This window comes from Camelus bactrianus, chromosome 21 (genome assembly GCF_048773025.1).
Source record: "Camelus bactrianus isolate YW-2024 breed Bactrian camel chromosome 21, ASM4877302v1, whole genome shotgun sequence".
Classification (NCBI taxonomy): domain Eukaryota; kingdom Metazoa; phylum Chordata; class Mammalia; order Artiodactyla; family Camelidae; genus Camelus; species Camelus bactrianus.
Window position 1 is genome coordinate 26406460 of NC_133559.1, and position 16889 is coordinate 26423348.

Below are 16889 nucleotides of genomic sequence, written 5' to 3' on the forward strand. Positions count from 1 at the left end.
TTGCTTTTCCTTTTCTAGGTTCTTGAGATGGGTCCTTAGATTATTGATTTGGGACTATTTTTCCTTTCTAATGTATGCAGTTGTCTGTATAATTATATGTATAGTGCTGTGCATTTTCCTCTCAGTAGTGCTTTAGCTGCCCCACAAATTTTGGTATGTTATATTTTCATTTACTTTAATGTATTTTAAAAATTTCCCTTGAGATTTTGTTTTTGACCCAAGAATTATTTAGCAGTATGTTGTTTAGTTTCCAAGTGTCTGAAGATTTTTCTGTTGATTTTTATGGCCTATCTTGGTATGTATTTATTGGGCACTTGAAAAGAGTGTTTGTTCTGCTGTTATGGGGTGGAATGTTTTTTAGGTCCTATTGGTTGATGTTGTTGAGTTCTGTATCCTCACTTATTTTCTGTCTACTTGTTCCATTAATTGTTGGAGGAGGAGAGTTGAAATCTCCCAACTATAATTGTGGATTTGTCTGTTTTTCCTTTCATTCTATCAGTTTTTGCTTTATGTAATTTACTACTCTGGTTGTTTGATGCAGACAGAATTGCTACATCTTCTTGGTGGCTTGACTTAAAGCATTTTTATCATGGCTTCTTTAAAATGTTCATCAAATAGTTCCAACAACTGTGTCATCTCTTTTTGGCATCTACTGATTGACTTTTTTTCATTCAATTTGAGATCTTCTAGTTCTTGGTATGACTACTGATTTTCAGTTGAAAGCTGGACGTATGTTACGAGATTTAGCAGATACATACACACACCTTAATTAACCTTTGGATTTGAAACATTTCCTGCTTTTACTTGGTAGCACTATCTGCCAGCTAACAGCTTCGGCAGCAACACCGTATTTCTCACAAATACTAGTGCATTTGTATGACTGAGTATTTTGTTGTATTTTGTACATTTTTATTAAAATGAGTGGAAATTATAAATGATAGCACACTTCATCACTAAAAAGAAATGTCTCAAATTTAATACAACTAAAACAAAGATGGAAATCATTAGGCATGCTGAAAGCAGCAACTTTTATTTTTATTATTTTTAAAAATTGAAGTATAGTCAGTTACAATTTGTCTTTCTGGCGTACAGCATAACGTTTCAGTCATACATATACATACGTATATTTGTTTTCATATTCTTTTTCATTATAGGTTACTATAAGATATTGCATGTAGTTCCCTGTGCTATACAGAAGAAATTTGTTTTTTTATCTATTCTATATATAGTAGTTAGTATTTGCAAATCTCAAACTCCCGGTTTATCCCTTCCCACTCCCTTTCCCACCAGTAGCCATAAGTTTGTTTACTATGTGAATCTGTTTCCATCTTGTAGATAAGTTTATTAGTATCTTCTTTTTTTCTTTTCTTTTCTTTTCTTTTTTTTTTTTAGATTCCACCTATGAGTGGTATCATGGTATTTTTCTTTCTCTTTCTGGCTTACTTCGCTTAGAATGACAATCTCCAGATCCATCCATGTTGCTGCAAATGGCATTATGTTGTCGGTTTTTATGGCTGAATAGTATTCCATTGTATAAATATACCACATCTTCTTTATCCAGTCATCTATTGATGGACATTTAGGCTGTTTCCATGTCTTGGCTATTGTAAATAGTGCTGCTATGAACATTGGGGTGCATGTATCTTGAAAGCAGCAACTTTTAAGCATCAGTGCCAACACTAAGGATTTGAAGAGATTAGCTGTGTTCTGTTGTATAGGATAAAAATGAAGAATGTCTGTAAAATGTTGGGAATAATGTCATTATAGTGTCTAAAAGACAAGGAAGATATAATAAGGGGTTTTATTTTCTTATTTTTAGCTCTCAGGAAACAAAATCCTTATATAGCATGTACATCTGTTACTCGACTTTTTCATATTCAGTTTTATACAAGTTTTCAGGGACACATTGTATGTGTAGGCTGCCAGGAACCATGTTGCCTTCCCCAGATATTTGTTGGAAGGTAAGGCATTATGCAGAAAATTTTTAAATGTGTAAAACACAGTTCTTGCCTTCAATTCAGTTTGACAAATACTGAGTTTCTACCATGTGGAGTGCAGTGCGTAGGCCCTGGAAAAGTACTGACACGAGACCTTTCCCTAAAAGACATTACAATTTAATTGAAAATACAAATACATACACAGTTCACTCCTTTGTGAAGTTAAATTGTTTCTTAAATGCTAGGTAAGGTACAGTCTTATAAGAAAGAAAAAAGTATGTTGATACCATAATAAAAGAATATAAGCACAAACAAAAAGAATATCATAGGAAGGAGAGATTAACTTCTTTTTAAACTTTCATGTGTTATTTTATCCTTTGCTAACTTTTATTATTAAAGCATTAGTCATCTCAGAAATGTTAACTTGGAAGGAGTTTTCATGATAACTCTCACTGCTTTCCTCAAGGCCCCAACTCAGTCTTTCCCTCTTTACTTGTACAGACTACCTTCGTCTCTTACTGCCTTGAAAAACTGAACCTGTCAGGATGCGTTTTCCTTCAGCTATCTTCTCCCTTTGTACATACTTGTTTAATCCAAACATATTCTCACCATATTTTTCCCAGACTTGGGAACAAGTTTTCCCATCTAAGTGTTCTGGCCTCCTTTCCTCCTTTCTCTTTCGGGATCTTGCTCTGGCGGTCACCCCTTTTCTTTCCTAAATCTTCAATCTCTTCATCATTACTGGCTCATTGCTTTCCACCTATATACATATTCAACAGTCTCTCACCCTAAAAAGATCTTCCTTGTCTCAGTAAGCCATCTGGTCTAATCCATTTCTTTTTCTCATTCCTGTATCTCAAAACAGTCGTCTGCCTTCTTGCACTGTCTCTATTCTGATAGTCACAATGACTTTATACCGTAATTTAAACATATTTACAAATCTTGAAATGTTTACAAATACCGAATTAGAATTTATACTTTGAAAGAGTTAAAGAGAAGGTCTGTAAGATTTGAGAGAACGCTCATCTCTTTGGCTCTTTGGTGTAAAGAAACACAGGGAGAAGAAACTCAACCAAGTTTAGTCAAAAGCAGTGTAGACAGAAAACTTCTGTTTCTGATTATATCATTGCCATTTCCTTAGAAGGGGCTTGTATTATTTTGGATGTTCCTAAATGATGTCAACCACTGTCTATATGTATATGACTCCCAAATCTGTATCTCAAGTGTCTTATTTTTATTTCCTGTTTTCTGGCCATCTTCCACCTTGATGTCTCTTAGGTGTACCTCAGAGTCAACATTCCAAATCTAAAGTTTTCTCCCCCAAAGTTTCTTCAGCATTGTTCCCCTCGACCCTAGTCTTCTCTATCTCAGTTCATGACACTGTCCCACCCAGTCACCCAGGTTAACAACTAGGAGTGATCCTTGACTCTACCCTTTATCTCATTTCACAGTTCACCAGTACCTGACAATTTTAGTCCCTAAATACTTCTCGGTGTTTGTCTGACCTCCCTATACCTTATATCTGCACTCAGCTCTAGGCCTCGTCATTTCTCACTGGGCTACTACAAGAGGCTTTTCATTAGTACACCACTTCCAATCTCACTCCTCAAACTCATCTCCTCTGCAATATCTAGCATTGCACTGTTCAGTAATGCAGCTACTAGCTGCATGTAGCTGTTGAGCCCTTGAAATGTGCCCTGTCTGAATTGACATATGCTGCAAGTGTAAAATACAAACTGGATTTTGAAGACTTAGTATTAAAAAAAGTGTAAAAGATCTCCTTAATAATTTTATGTTTTATATTATGATTATATATTAAAATAACATTTTAGATATATTAGAGTAAATAAAATATATTTAGATTAATTTTACCTGTTTCTTTTTACCTTCTAAAATATGGTTACTAGAAAATGTAATGTTGTATGTGTAACTCTTCCTCCAGCCTTGCATGTAGCTGGCTCCTTCTCATTACTCGGGTGTCAGCTTAGAGACCTTTTCTGCCTGAACACTCTCTGAAGGAATTCCGCCAGTCTCAGTCATGTCACCGTGTTCTGTTTTCTTCATGGCACTCTTCACTGTCTGATGTCATCTTGTTTATTTGTATATCTGATAATTGTTTACCCCAACTAAGTAGTAAGCTTCATTGGGGTAAGAAATTTGCCAATTGGTGAATAAGATTCACTTACTGTGCACATGGTACATAGAATGATATCTGGCATATAGTAGGGGTTCATTTGTTGAATGAATAGTTTCTGCTCTTTGACATGGCTCTTTCTGCCTCACAAACCTGGTGAACTCAAGACCGTTAACTTTCAAGAGACGGTTGAAAGCTTCCTCCAGGAAGCCTTTCGAGGCTATTCCCCATCCTGAAGACCTGGCGTATTGATTCCTCCTCTGTGCACAGTTCTACAATTGCACTTACACACTGTGGTTTTGTCTATTTTGTCTCTCTCCACTTAGCCCTTAATAATTCATCAGTACATCCCCATTCTCTAAAATATACCTGGTTACCCAGCAGACGTTCAGCATATGTTTATTGAATGTAGAAGTAAACAGATTTTTCTTTGGAACTAATCTTAAGTATTTTAACTATATAATAAATAGTAGTGTTTTAGTATTGTAGCTTATAGTAGTAGACACTCGGTAAACATTTGTTGAATAAATAAATGAGTTCCTGTGTACTTTTTAATTATAAAAACAATAACCAACATTAAACACTTGTTTAAATTATTTATAAAATATTCTTACCCTAATAGCATAATGCTTAGCATTCTCACCCTAAGCATGTTTTGCTTAGCCCACATTCTTCCTTTGTTTTAATTATACAGGTAAAACATGGATATGTATGTATCACTGTAAAAATAAAATTTAACTAATACAGAAATACAGAAAGTTAAAGTGAATCCTTTAATGATCTTTCTTCATAAGGGTTAGCTACCCCTGTCTTTTTCTGTAAACATGTTATATACAGTATGAAATAATAATATATGTATAGTTTTTAAATTCTGTTTTCCACATACCTTAGAAATGTTTTTAATGTTACTTAATAGTTTCATGGACCTGTTTTTTGAGCTGTGATGGACTTAGAGATACAGTTCTGTCTAGTACAGAAAAAGTTCCTTGGATAAGATTCCTATTACTAGTTTCCTCACTTATCCTCAGGTGGGCCTAATGATTTCCATTTTTGTCTCAATCACTTTAAGATTATGAATTTTCTATAATCAGAGAGTTGGAAAAGAGGCAAAGTCTGGATTCAAACCGAGATCTTCTAACTTCAAATCCAGTTACCTTGACTTGACTCTCTCTCTGAACTCCGGCTTCCTTAACTGTAAAATGGGAGTAAAAATGTCTGTCTTGCATGCCCTATGATAAATTGATAATAACCTGAGGAGGTGTAGTACATGTGACCTCACATAGTAACAGATACACTAAAGATCAGGGAAGTATCTATATTCATTAATTTTCAGAGAACCATATTAATCTCATAATTTAGTTTAATTTTTACGGGGTTTTTTTTTTTTTTTTTTTTGGCTGTTTAGGTTTTTGCGATGTCAAGCTCATTCATAACTCAGCTTACTTATATAGGTTTGGGCTTTGAAACAGTGTCCCCAGTCTATTTTCATTTGTTTCCTTATTTAATTTCAGATTAAAAACTAGTAAGCTGTTACCAGAGTAGAATGGTTTTGGCTGAAGGAAGACTATTCATTTTCTCTTCACACGGTGCCACTTTTTTCATTTTTAAAATATCCTACCTGAAATATAGTTCAGGATGATGCCCGTATGTCTTTTTTCTGGTTTCTCTCTTAGCACTTTTCCCAACATACTATTTTGCTTTAATCCTTCCTCTGATGTCTATGGGCACAAAACTCTAAGAAGCTTTTTTTTATTTGTTTTAGATTTAGCCGATGCCATTACCATACATATGTCTGGTATTAAGTATGCTTCTAAGATGGCAGGTTGTGTAATAGAAGCTTAGGGTAGAATAGCAATGACTTGATTTTCTGTGATTCTGAACATTACTAAAGTGGGCTACCAGAGGTAGCCAAGAGAGAATTAGATGTAATTGCTTGCCTAAGGTGATAATATCTTCCCAGCACATCCCCTGAATACCAATGAAGGCAGATGATTTCAGGAAGAAGCACTCCTCATTTGGCAGATGGGAGAGATCAAATAAGGGGAATAGTTAAAAGAAAAAACAGAATGTAGCATATGTAGACCAGGTGCATGTTAATCATTATTTGAAGTCCATAAGATAAAAATTACTTATTCCAAAGTATTCTGTTAAAGTATTTGTTTTTTTAAAGCCAGTAAGGTTTTGTGTATGTTTCATAGAAATTTCATAGAAGTAATATGGGCTTAGAAAGGAGGAAGGCACTTGATCCATTGTACCATTTTAAGAATTACACTCTAAGGATAGGACTTGTGTTTAAAATCTAGAAGAAATAAAAGAAAATTAGCACACTATTTTTATTTTTATTAATTCCTTTTTTTTAACTCCCCCCCCACAGCTTCCTTTTATATAATAATTTGAACACAATGATTTCTTCAGTAATTAGGAAAGAAATTAACTTTCAATAATAATACTTGATATTACTTACCTACACTCACTTGAGAAATACTCATTTTTCCTGACCTCTTGTTAAATGTGACTATGACTTTATTCTCATTTTACTTCTTTTACTAGCAAACAAGATGATGGCTCATTGTTACAAAAACTAAATGAGATAATGTATTTAAAGCATCTGGCACATAGTGAGCATTTAGTTAAAAAAAGAATTGCAAATATAATTTACAGTTGAGTTGCTTGTCTTTATTTCTTTGTGTTGATCTTGTTTTGAAAATAGAAAAGTGAATTTTATTAAGTTGCTGAATTTGCTTTCTTTGCAAACCTTAATAGATGAGTTACAGGATTTTTTTTTTTTACTACAACCGTGATGCTAATTACTGAACAGTACTACTCAGCTAGAGTCTGTATCTGTCTATAGAAAGACGTGAACAGGTATGTGAGAACACATCTAACTAAACTTGGATAACAAGTAAATATTTTGTTAGGCCTTTTAAATTGGTGAATCATATGGCACAATGTTATAGTATAAATATTAGCCCAGTTTGCTTTCAACAGAGAACAGTTTTTGTAGAAATAGCTTAAACCTGAAAATGTGTTTATATCCAAGCTTGACTGTTCATTAGAATCAGTTGTGGCCCATTTAAAAAACTCCTGTTTCTGTTCCCTACCACTGACTTCCCAGGAGGAGAAGCTAAACAGTGGTGTGCTAGTATATGTTTAAAAACCAGTCTCAGGTGGAAGTGGGGATGAGGGCACTGGTTTGCAGTGTTTGCTCATTTCCGTGATGTAAATACAGACTGCCAACATAGCCAATTTCAAGCTACTAAGATGATTAACACGGAACTGCTAGAAAAAGATGTATGGTGTTTCCATTATATAGATACAATAAACATATACAACCTAAAAGAGTATAATAATAGCAAAACTTAGTAAAATAATTAGGAAGTGATGAATTTTGAATTTTTATTACCTTTGTTTTTAATATAGCTAATTATAAGTTCATGTAACTTAATTTTTAATAATGACTGTGTTTAGCAACCAGTTTGCAAAGTTTTTGAAAATTTAACAATCGGCTCATAAGCTGGTACACACTCTTAACACTGGAGCTCTGAGATATCTGTATTTTTTTAACCAACTAAGTAATTCTGATGAAAGCAACCTGTCAACCAGTTATTTTTCTGAAATACAGATCTAATCCTAAGGACCAAGATGGCATTCCACAGGCAGACCCAATATGTCTTTTCCAGCCTCGTTTCAAATCATACCCATTCCCTCACAGCCCCGGTGTCTCACCCACACTAGATTTAAATTACTTGCAGCTTCTCAGACATACCTTGCACTTTCCCACCCTCATGCCTTTCCATTATCTTCTTCTAGCCTTGAATAGCCTTGTCTCGTCTGCGTGATTTTTACAACACTGTTTATTTATCCTCCTAGAAATAACTCAAATACTGCTTCCTCTTAATTCCTCCTGTTGGAAACATTCCCATTCTTCTTGATATTCTCATAGTATTTTGCTTATGCTTTATTTTGAGCTCAAATTTATCATCAATAACAAGTGACTGTTTCAACTTACTAGATTATAATATAAATAATCTAAAGGGTGCCTTACTTAATACTTTAATATCTAAAAATGATTAATGAGTACTTACTTATTTTAATAGGAAAGATTATGGATAATACATCCTTTACTTTCTAAGCCTTTGGGAAACTAACCAAAATTTAAACTTTTCTTGAATTAGATGATTGTGTACTTTTTTTTCCGAATAATTGAGGACCATATTAGTAGTTACATACCTATATCCTACACCCAGAGAACACAAATAACATCATGATGACTTTCAAACTTATCAAAGAAGAGTTTCATTAGAGAATATACAAAGCACTTGAGAGTGAGAGACTAAGTTGTATAACTACCTTTGCAAATTATTTTTATGATTCTGATTTAGTGCACTTTATAGTGTTCTCAGCATGAAGCCCAAAGTTACATTATAGTGTTCTCACTGTAAAGTCAAATTAGGCCTTTGTATCATTAAACAACCTTCAAAAGAAGCAAAAATATCAAGCTTTGCTTTGTGATTTGAGAGAAGTTTGCTTTTATATATAATCTTAAGGTTACATTCTTCATCAATCTTTTGCTTTCTGGCGTTTTATCTAGAATTAAAATTATCTGATTGCTTTCACAGTAAGTATTGATAAGATCTAAGTAAATGAAGGAAATGTTGTTCTAAATTAAAAACAATCCAAGAATTTCCTGAAGCAAATGCAGCACATTCCATGTTAGTGGTGTTTCGTAAATTTTTTTCATCTTTGACCCTAAGCTGCCACCTGATGGCAAAAATTAAAATGACATCTTTTGTAATATTCAAAACTTCCATCACAATTATTTGAAATCTTATGTTTTTAGCATAGAGCCTCCAAACTCTAAATATACATTTGTACGAATTTTATGTATTTGATAGATGTTTGATGGTTACTTTGGACTTTATTTTATTTTATCTTACTTCCTTTGTGGAATTGGAGAAAAATCTGTTAAGTAGTTTCATTTAATAAAGAATTTTGCTTGAATCTAGTAACTTTCTCTTTTCCCTTTCCCCTTTCTTTCTTCAGAACGCGGTCACTCAGACACCATAGTGTTCTTTTACCTGTGGATCGTCTTTTGTATCATCAGTTCCTGTTACACCCTCATCTGGGATCTGAAGATGGACTGGGGTCTTTTTGATAAGAATGCAGGAGAAAACACCTTCCTCCGGGAAGAAATTGTATACCCCCAAAAAGTATGTACAAAGAGTGCTTGTGTTTATTTAAAAAAAAAAAAAACCTCAGGTGTACCTGTTATAACATGTACCCAGTCCCAACCTAATATAATTAGAGAAAATAATCACCAGAAAATACTAATCTATTCAAGTCATCAAAAATGTATCCGATTGCGGGGAGGGTCTAGCTCAGTGGTAGAATGCGTGCTCTGCAGGCACAAGATCCTGGATTCAATCCCTAGTATCTCCATTTAAAGAAATAAATAAACAAACAATCCTAATTACCTACTCCCCCCAAAAAAACTAAATTAAATTTAAATTTTAAAAATGTATCAGATGTTTACTGTATGCTGAGCATTATAGGAAATAAAAACAAAATAAAATTCTAGTTCTCAAAGAGACCATAATCTATATTCTAAACAGATAAGTAAGCAGATTACAATACAAGATAAAGACTAGAAGAGAGGAATAAATAGCTTCCTACCATTTATGATTTATTTTTGAACGTGTCTCAAATGCCCTCTTTCACCTTTGTTTGCCTTGCAAACTCTTTTTCCTTCTTTTTAAAAGTCAGTTTAAGTGCTACTTGCTCTAAGAAGTCTTTCATCCTAATCCCATTTTACCTTATACAGATTTCTGCTATGACAGTTGTCATATTGTATTGTAATTACCTGTTTAGGTATCTGTGTCCTTCACTGCCCAGCATGGTTCCTGGCAGACAGTAGACTTACTGTCTGTGGAAGGAATGAGTGAGCAGTGCTGTGAAAGCACGAGGGAAAGGGGAGTGCTGCCTGTGCTTGACTGCATCAAGAAGGCGTCTCCTTTCATCTGTTTCAACCAGTTTTGTTAAAGTTCCAATTTAATCCAGAAATACATAGATAATTACTTAGAAATTATTTTAGCATCTTATCTGTATATGAATAAAAGGTTGAGAGAGGCTGAATTAGTCAAAAGGTCAAGAGTATCTACTCAGAGATTGAAAGAAATTGAGCAAATGAGCTAGGAATCCTTGTAAGTGAGTTCTAATCCCAGCTCTTACTAACTAGCTCTGTAACTTTAGGGAACCAGATTGCAGTGTATTCTCGTCCAGAAGGTCGGGTGTTGTACTAGATTGTCCCTTGGTCCTTCCCCAGTCCTCAGATTCTGTGATGCAGAGGGGCGTGTAGCTTGGGTCACTAATATTTTATACTACAGAAAAATGTCACTGGTACCTCAAATTGTACTTTGAAAAGTATATGAATGTGTAATAGTTTATTGGTGAGTAGGGAAAGCTGTTTTCAAGTGTGAGGACTGAAGTTAAATGATAGGAGAGTGGATACGAAGAATGGAGTTACTTTAGGATAACTTCATATAGACAGTTGAAGGCAGAAAAGGGGATATTCAGTGACAGTGAGTGGTTTTTTTTGTTTTGCATTCTTTTTTACTGAAGTATAGTCAGTTTACAATGTTGTATCATTTCTGGTGTACAGCATAATGTTTCAGTCATACATATACATACATATATTCATTTTCATATTCTTTTTCATTATAGGTCACTATAAGATATTGAATATAGTTCCCTGTGCTATACAGTATAAGCTTGTTTATCTATTTTATATATAATAGTTAGTATCTGCCAATCTCGAACTCCCAATTTATCTCTTCCTATCCTCTATCCCCTATACCCCCTGCTAACCATAAGTTTGTTCTGTATGTCTGTGAGTCGGTTTCTGTTTTGTAAATAAGTTCATTTGTGTCTTTTTTTTTTTTTAAGATTCCACATATAAGTGATATCATACAGTATTTTTCTTTCTCTTTCTGGCTTACTTCGACAGTGATTTTTTTTTAACAAGCTATAACAATAATCCCAATGTACAAATTTAGAATATATGACCAAGATACTAGACATATCTTTATGTCTCATTTGAAAAGACAATCAGTAATAGTAAGCACAAGTCAGCAGACAGGCGCCCAAGTAAAGACAGACTTTTGTGTTCACCAAATATATGCGCCTTATTACTCCTTGTACTGTTCTTGCCTTACTGAGAGATACATTTATTTCTTATTATGCTGGTTGCTCTGAACTGTTTATATCTTTATGTAAGTATTAATCCATTCCTCCTTTTAAATAGTTCTAAATTTTTATTTCTATGTAATAAGATTAGTTAATAGAATCTTTCAGTTTCTTTGTTATTACATATTTTCATGACCCTAGAAAATAAAGCATATACTTTTTATACATTATACTTTCAAATATACAAGAAAGTGTTCTGGGAGATCACCATATCCCTTTCCATTTTAAAAAGGCAAATATTAGAATAAAATTCATTCTAATTGAAAAGGGAAGAATCTATTTGTGGAGTCCTGTGGCACTTCATTTAAAAACTAAGAACACAGCTATATGAACCTGAAAATCAGATCCAACTTTTCTGTCTGTTGACCTCAAGTTAAGTGTATTCCTCCAAAAAGGCTTTCAGTTTTTGATAACATCAGCATCTATATCAGTCAACTGTGGATCAGCTTAAGACTGGCTCTTAGAGACACATGAAGTTGCAGCTCTTCACTGAGAGGCCTAGTAATGAGTTCATGGCATGTGAATTTATTCAAAAATTACATTATCACTATATTGGATGGATGGGGGAGGAAACAGGAAGGTATGTCAGTATGTTAAAATCTTCATAAAGTGAATCCTAATAAGCAGTGGATAATGTCTAAAATTGATTAATCAAGGTAAAGCAATATACACACATTATTTAGAAATGTGGAGGATAAATACTACAGGAGGAGAGAGAAATAGCTACAACTTTTGAAAATGTTTGTCTCTAGAGAATGGGACTAGGAGGTGCAAGGGGACTGCTGTTTGTTTTTTTTTGTTGAATAGCCCTCTAACATGACTGGTATTTCTTTGTTAAATTTTTTAAAATAAAATCAATGCTACAGCTTAATACATAGCAGTTCTAGTTCCCATAAAATGTCACAGCCTTTAAATGCATATTGTTAAAGAGCTAATTATGCAGAGATTAGTAGTGAGAAAATCCATGAATTACAGTTCTGGTCTATTGGCAGTTTGTGTACTCAAGACTTTTGTGTAGCTAAAACTGCTCTTAAATACTGGGTACTAGTAACCTGGAAGAATTATTTGAGTGCTGTCTTCCCCATGTGAAAATGGAACAGTCCTTAAATTTAACTATGTTTGTGAAATCCAAGCTTAATTTTATTTACTGACATCAAAAAGCAAGGCAAAATTTTTTTCACATGGAGGGTAGGGCAATTTGAGAATAAAAGTGCAAATTACAGAGTTAATAAATCTAATCTTTTCTAATATTAACTGTTGAGTTATCACTGTATCACATACATATTAGAATGTAATCTTAGTCAGAGCATTGTATTTCTAGGGTCTAGAAGAGAGTCTGATACACACTATGGGGATGAAGTTTATCTGTTAAGTGATTACCAAAATTTAGTCAAACTTTATTTTGAATATTGTACCATTAAGGAAAAAATTAAATTCGTGAAATCTTTCTAAAATATAAAACTGTTTTTCCTCTAAAGAGGACCTGTGCTTGTCAGTGGGCTGTGTGATTTTTGTTACTGTGATAAGTGTGCTTATTTGCAAGAAACATGGTGGTAAGTGTACTCAATTTGCTTATTATTCCTCAGGCCTATTATTATTGTGCCATCATAGAGGATGTGATACTGCGCTTTGCTTGGACTATCCAAATCTCAATTACCTCCACGACTTTGTTGCCTCATGCTGGGGACATCATTTCTACTGTCTTTGCTCCCCTTGAGGTTTTCCGGTAAGCAAACTACTCAAAAGTTTATCAGAAATTCTTTTTACCTAAAAAGTTGCTCAATACTTACAAATAGTATTTACTAAAACTTACACTTGAGAAGCTTGAATTTTCCAACTTTTCTCAAACTTCTCATCAGCCTCAGACTTGGAAAATCCTGCTTGAAGGACCAAGAGATTAACTCTTACAAAGTTAAAATAACTTCTGATGCTTAGAATATTTTTTTAGAATTGGGTTTCATTGGAAGATTCATTAAGTGGAAATAGGGGGGTAAAAAGTCTTAGAACAGAAATTAGAATTAAAATCTTTTGAGAATCATTTTTTGCAAATTAGCAGCCTGAGTTATTCAGCCCAAACTTCTCAGTGGAAACAGTGAGAATGTCAGATAAAATGTTTTTAAAATCTTCCTAGAAACATCAGTGATCTGACAAGATAGCCCAAACTCTAAGTAAAAGCAGGTACCCCAAGATAAGCAGAACACTAAAGCCAGTTTTATACTAAAGAAATTTGCCAAATCTAGAGACTTTGAGATTCATTTGTGATAGCCAGTTAAAATTTATATGCACCTAGTAACATACCTTGAAAATATGTGAAGGAAAAGTTGACATTGCTAAAAAGTAGATGAATTTATAATTTTAGAGGAATATTTTAACATGCTTTTCTTAGTAGTAAACAAGTAGTCAGTTAACCAACTTGACCTATTTGACATGTCGCAGACTGCCCACAACAGCTGCTCGATACAAATACTTTTAAATTCATGTAGAACACTTACCAAAATTAACCATATGCTGGGCTATAAAGGAGGTGTTAACAAGTTTCAGAGGATTAAAATCACAAAAAGATATCTGAAAATTCCCAGATGTTTAGAAATTAAGCAGCACATGTCTAAATAGCCCATGAGTTGAGGTTGAAATTGCAATGGAAATTTTAAAATATTTTGAATAGAATTAAATTGAAAATATGACAGAAGAAAACGTGAATGTAGCTAAAGCCATGCTTAAAGAGACATAGTCTTAAGTGTATATATTAGAAGAGTATACAGCTCAAGAAAGTTTTTGAAAAGTAAATAGCAAGTCAAGCCCAAAAGAAAGTAGAAGGAAATATAAAAAATAGAAATTAATGGAATAGAAAACAGACACATAATAGAGAAAATTAAAAGTGAAATTTAGTTCTTTTAAAAGACTAATGAAATTGATTAAATGTCTAAACTGTACTAATCAAGCAAAAAAGGAAAGAAGACACAAATTACAAATATCAAAAATCCTAAGGATGTTTTTTAAAAGAGTAAGACAATATTATGAGCAACTTTGTTCCAATAAATTTAAATTTTTTAATGAAATGAACAAATTCCTTGAAAAGCACAATTTACCAAAACCAGTAAAGAAGAAATAAAAAATCTGATAGGCTTATATCTATTAAAGAAATTAAATCCATATTTAAAATCCTTCCCACAAAGAAAACTGCAGCCCTAAGGAATTCTTCCACATTTATGAAGAGGAAATATTACCAGTTTTACACAAAACTCTTCTAGGGAAACAAGGCAATAAAGGAATACTTCATGGTTCATTTTGTGCATCCAGCATAACTTTGATGTCTGAACCTACAAGGACATTCCTAGGAAGTCCAATCTGTCTCATGTACAAAGTTGCAAAAATCCTGAACAAAATATTAGCTAATGAACCCAACAATATATAAAAAGGATAATACATCACAATCAAGTTATGTTCATTCTCGTAATGTAAGATGTAATATTCAGAAATCATTTAACATTTAAAAATCAATCTGTGTAACTTAGGACAGCAATGAATAAAGGGGAAAACAACCCTCAACATATGTAGAAAATGCCATTGAGAAAAGTCAATACCTGTTTATGAAAAACATTGACTACAAAAACATAAACAAGATCATATTTAAGGGTAGAACACCGTAAGCTCTCCTTTGAGATCAGGAATGAGATAAGTATGTCTGCTGTCACTGCTTCTTATTTAACATCATACTGCAAGTATCGCCAGTGTAGTGAAGGAGGATAAGGATGAGGATTGGAAAGAAAGAAATTATAACTATTCATTGATGGCATGATTGCATATGCAGAAAATTCAAAAGAATTTACAAAGAACTATTAAAATGAATGTAGCTGTGTGCCTGAATATAAGGTTGATATGGGGGGGAGGGTATAACCCAGAGGTAGAGTGAATGCTTAGCATGCAGAAGGTTCTGGGTTCAATCCCCAGTACCTCGATTAAGAAATAAATAAATAAATAAATAAATATAAAATATATATTAGGTTGATATAAATTAATATTCTAAAAAAGTCACAAACAACTAGAAAATGAATTTTTTTAATGTACCATTTTGAATAGCATTGAAATATATCACATACCTAAAGGAATAAATTTAATGAAAGATAATATGTGTGTGAAAGTTGACAAGCCAGTTCTATAATTTATATGGAAACAGTAAGGGTCAAGAACAGCCATGACTGTCCTGAAAAGAACAAAGTTAAAGGGCTTATACTCTCAGATATCAAAACCTATTCTATAACTACCGTAGTTAAGGCAGTCTGGTATTGGTGAAAGAACAGGCAGGTCGTCCACTGGAACAGAACAGGGAGTCCAAAAACAGATCCACACATGCACTGACACTGCCTGATTTATGACAAGGTGGCTAGACAGCAGTGAATAGAAAGAGATTCTTTAGTAAATGATAATTGAGTCAACTGAATATCCATTTGGGAAAAAAATTAATCTCAACTTCTCCTGCATGGTGTACACAAAATCAGTTCCAGGTGGATTGCAGAGCTAAATATGAAAGGTACATCAATATACTGTCTAGAAGACAACATAGAAGGGGGCCATAAAGGCAGCTTTGGGTGTATGGTCATTTTTTATTTCTTGCTTCTGGGTAGTAAATAACACAGAGTGATCACTTTGTAATAGTTAATCAAACTGCACACTTAACAATCCACACACTTTTATATATCTATGTTGTGCTTTAGATAAAATGCTTATTTAAAAAAAAAAAAAAACAGCAGCCCCAAAGAAAGGATTGTTTTCAAAGAAATGGCCATAAGACTGAGGGATGACTTCTCAGCAGCATCAGTGAAAGCCAGAAGTCCTTAAAATGGTGTCCTCAGTGTGCTGAAAGAAAATAACTGCCTACCTAGAACTCTGCCCAGTGAAAGTATGTCACAAATGAAGATGAAATAAAGAAATTTTCAGACAGATACGTAGCATTCTTCTGAGTCAGGATGGGCACATTTATCAGGATGGCCTGATAAGATAAGACTGAATCTGGAAACAGTGCCCTTGTTGCCATCAGAGATCTCTCCAAACTACCAGCCCCCCTTCCCTTCTTCACTTTCCCTGATGTCTGGGTCCAGGACCTGAAATTCTCCGTCACTATCAACACCTCCCCTCACCCATTTCTTTCCCTTTCATGTGTGCTGCTTTATAAATTAAAAAAAAAAAAATTTCTCGTTAAAAAAAAGGAGCTCAATTACTCTTTAATTTTTGATTTTTCCTTTTAAAAAATTATTTGCTTAATTGTAGAAGATGTTCTATCACCCATTTAAAGCAAAAGCAAAAACCTCCTTTGAGTCTTTTTGCTCCAACTACTGCCCATTTTTCTGCTCTCCTTTGTAGCAAAACTCTAAGAGATGTGCTTGATGCCTCTGCTCCCTCACTCCTCCCCCATTCTTTATTTAATTCACCTCAAGTCTTTTCTCCCAATACTCAAACTAAACTCCTTTTGTTAATAATAAGTAATGTAATGCAGCAGCACACACGAATGCGTTGCCTGCTGTGTACCCGGCACTTCTGAGCCCTTTACGTGTGTTAACTTATTGAATCCTCACGAC

General features: G+C 33.8%; 1 protein-coding gene across 1 annotated transcript in view; it reads left to right on the forward strand.

Moving 5' to 3' along the window:
* Nucleotides 1-16889, forward strand: part of XPR1 (xenotropic and polytropic retrovirus receptor 1) — a 164152-nt gene that overhangs the window by 137212 nt on the left and 10051 nt on the right. The window contains exons 12-13 of the mRNA XM_074349896.1: nucleotides 9115-9281; nucleotides 12900-13039. Of these exons, the coding sequence (XP_074205997.1) occupies nucleotides 9115-9281; nucleotides 12900-13039 (307 nt within the window). The remainder of the gene's footprint in view (nucleotides 1-9114; nucleotides 9282-12899; nucleotides 13040-16889) is intronic.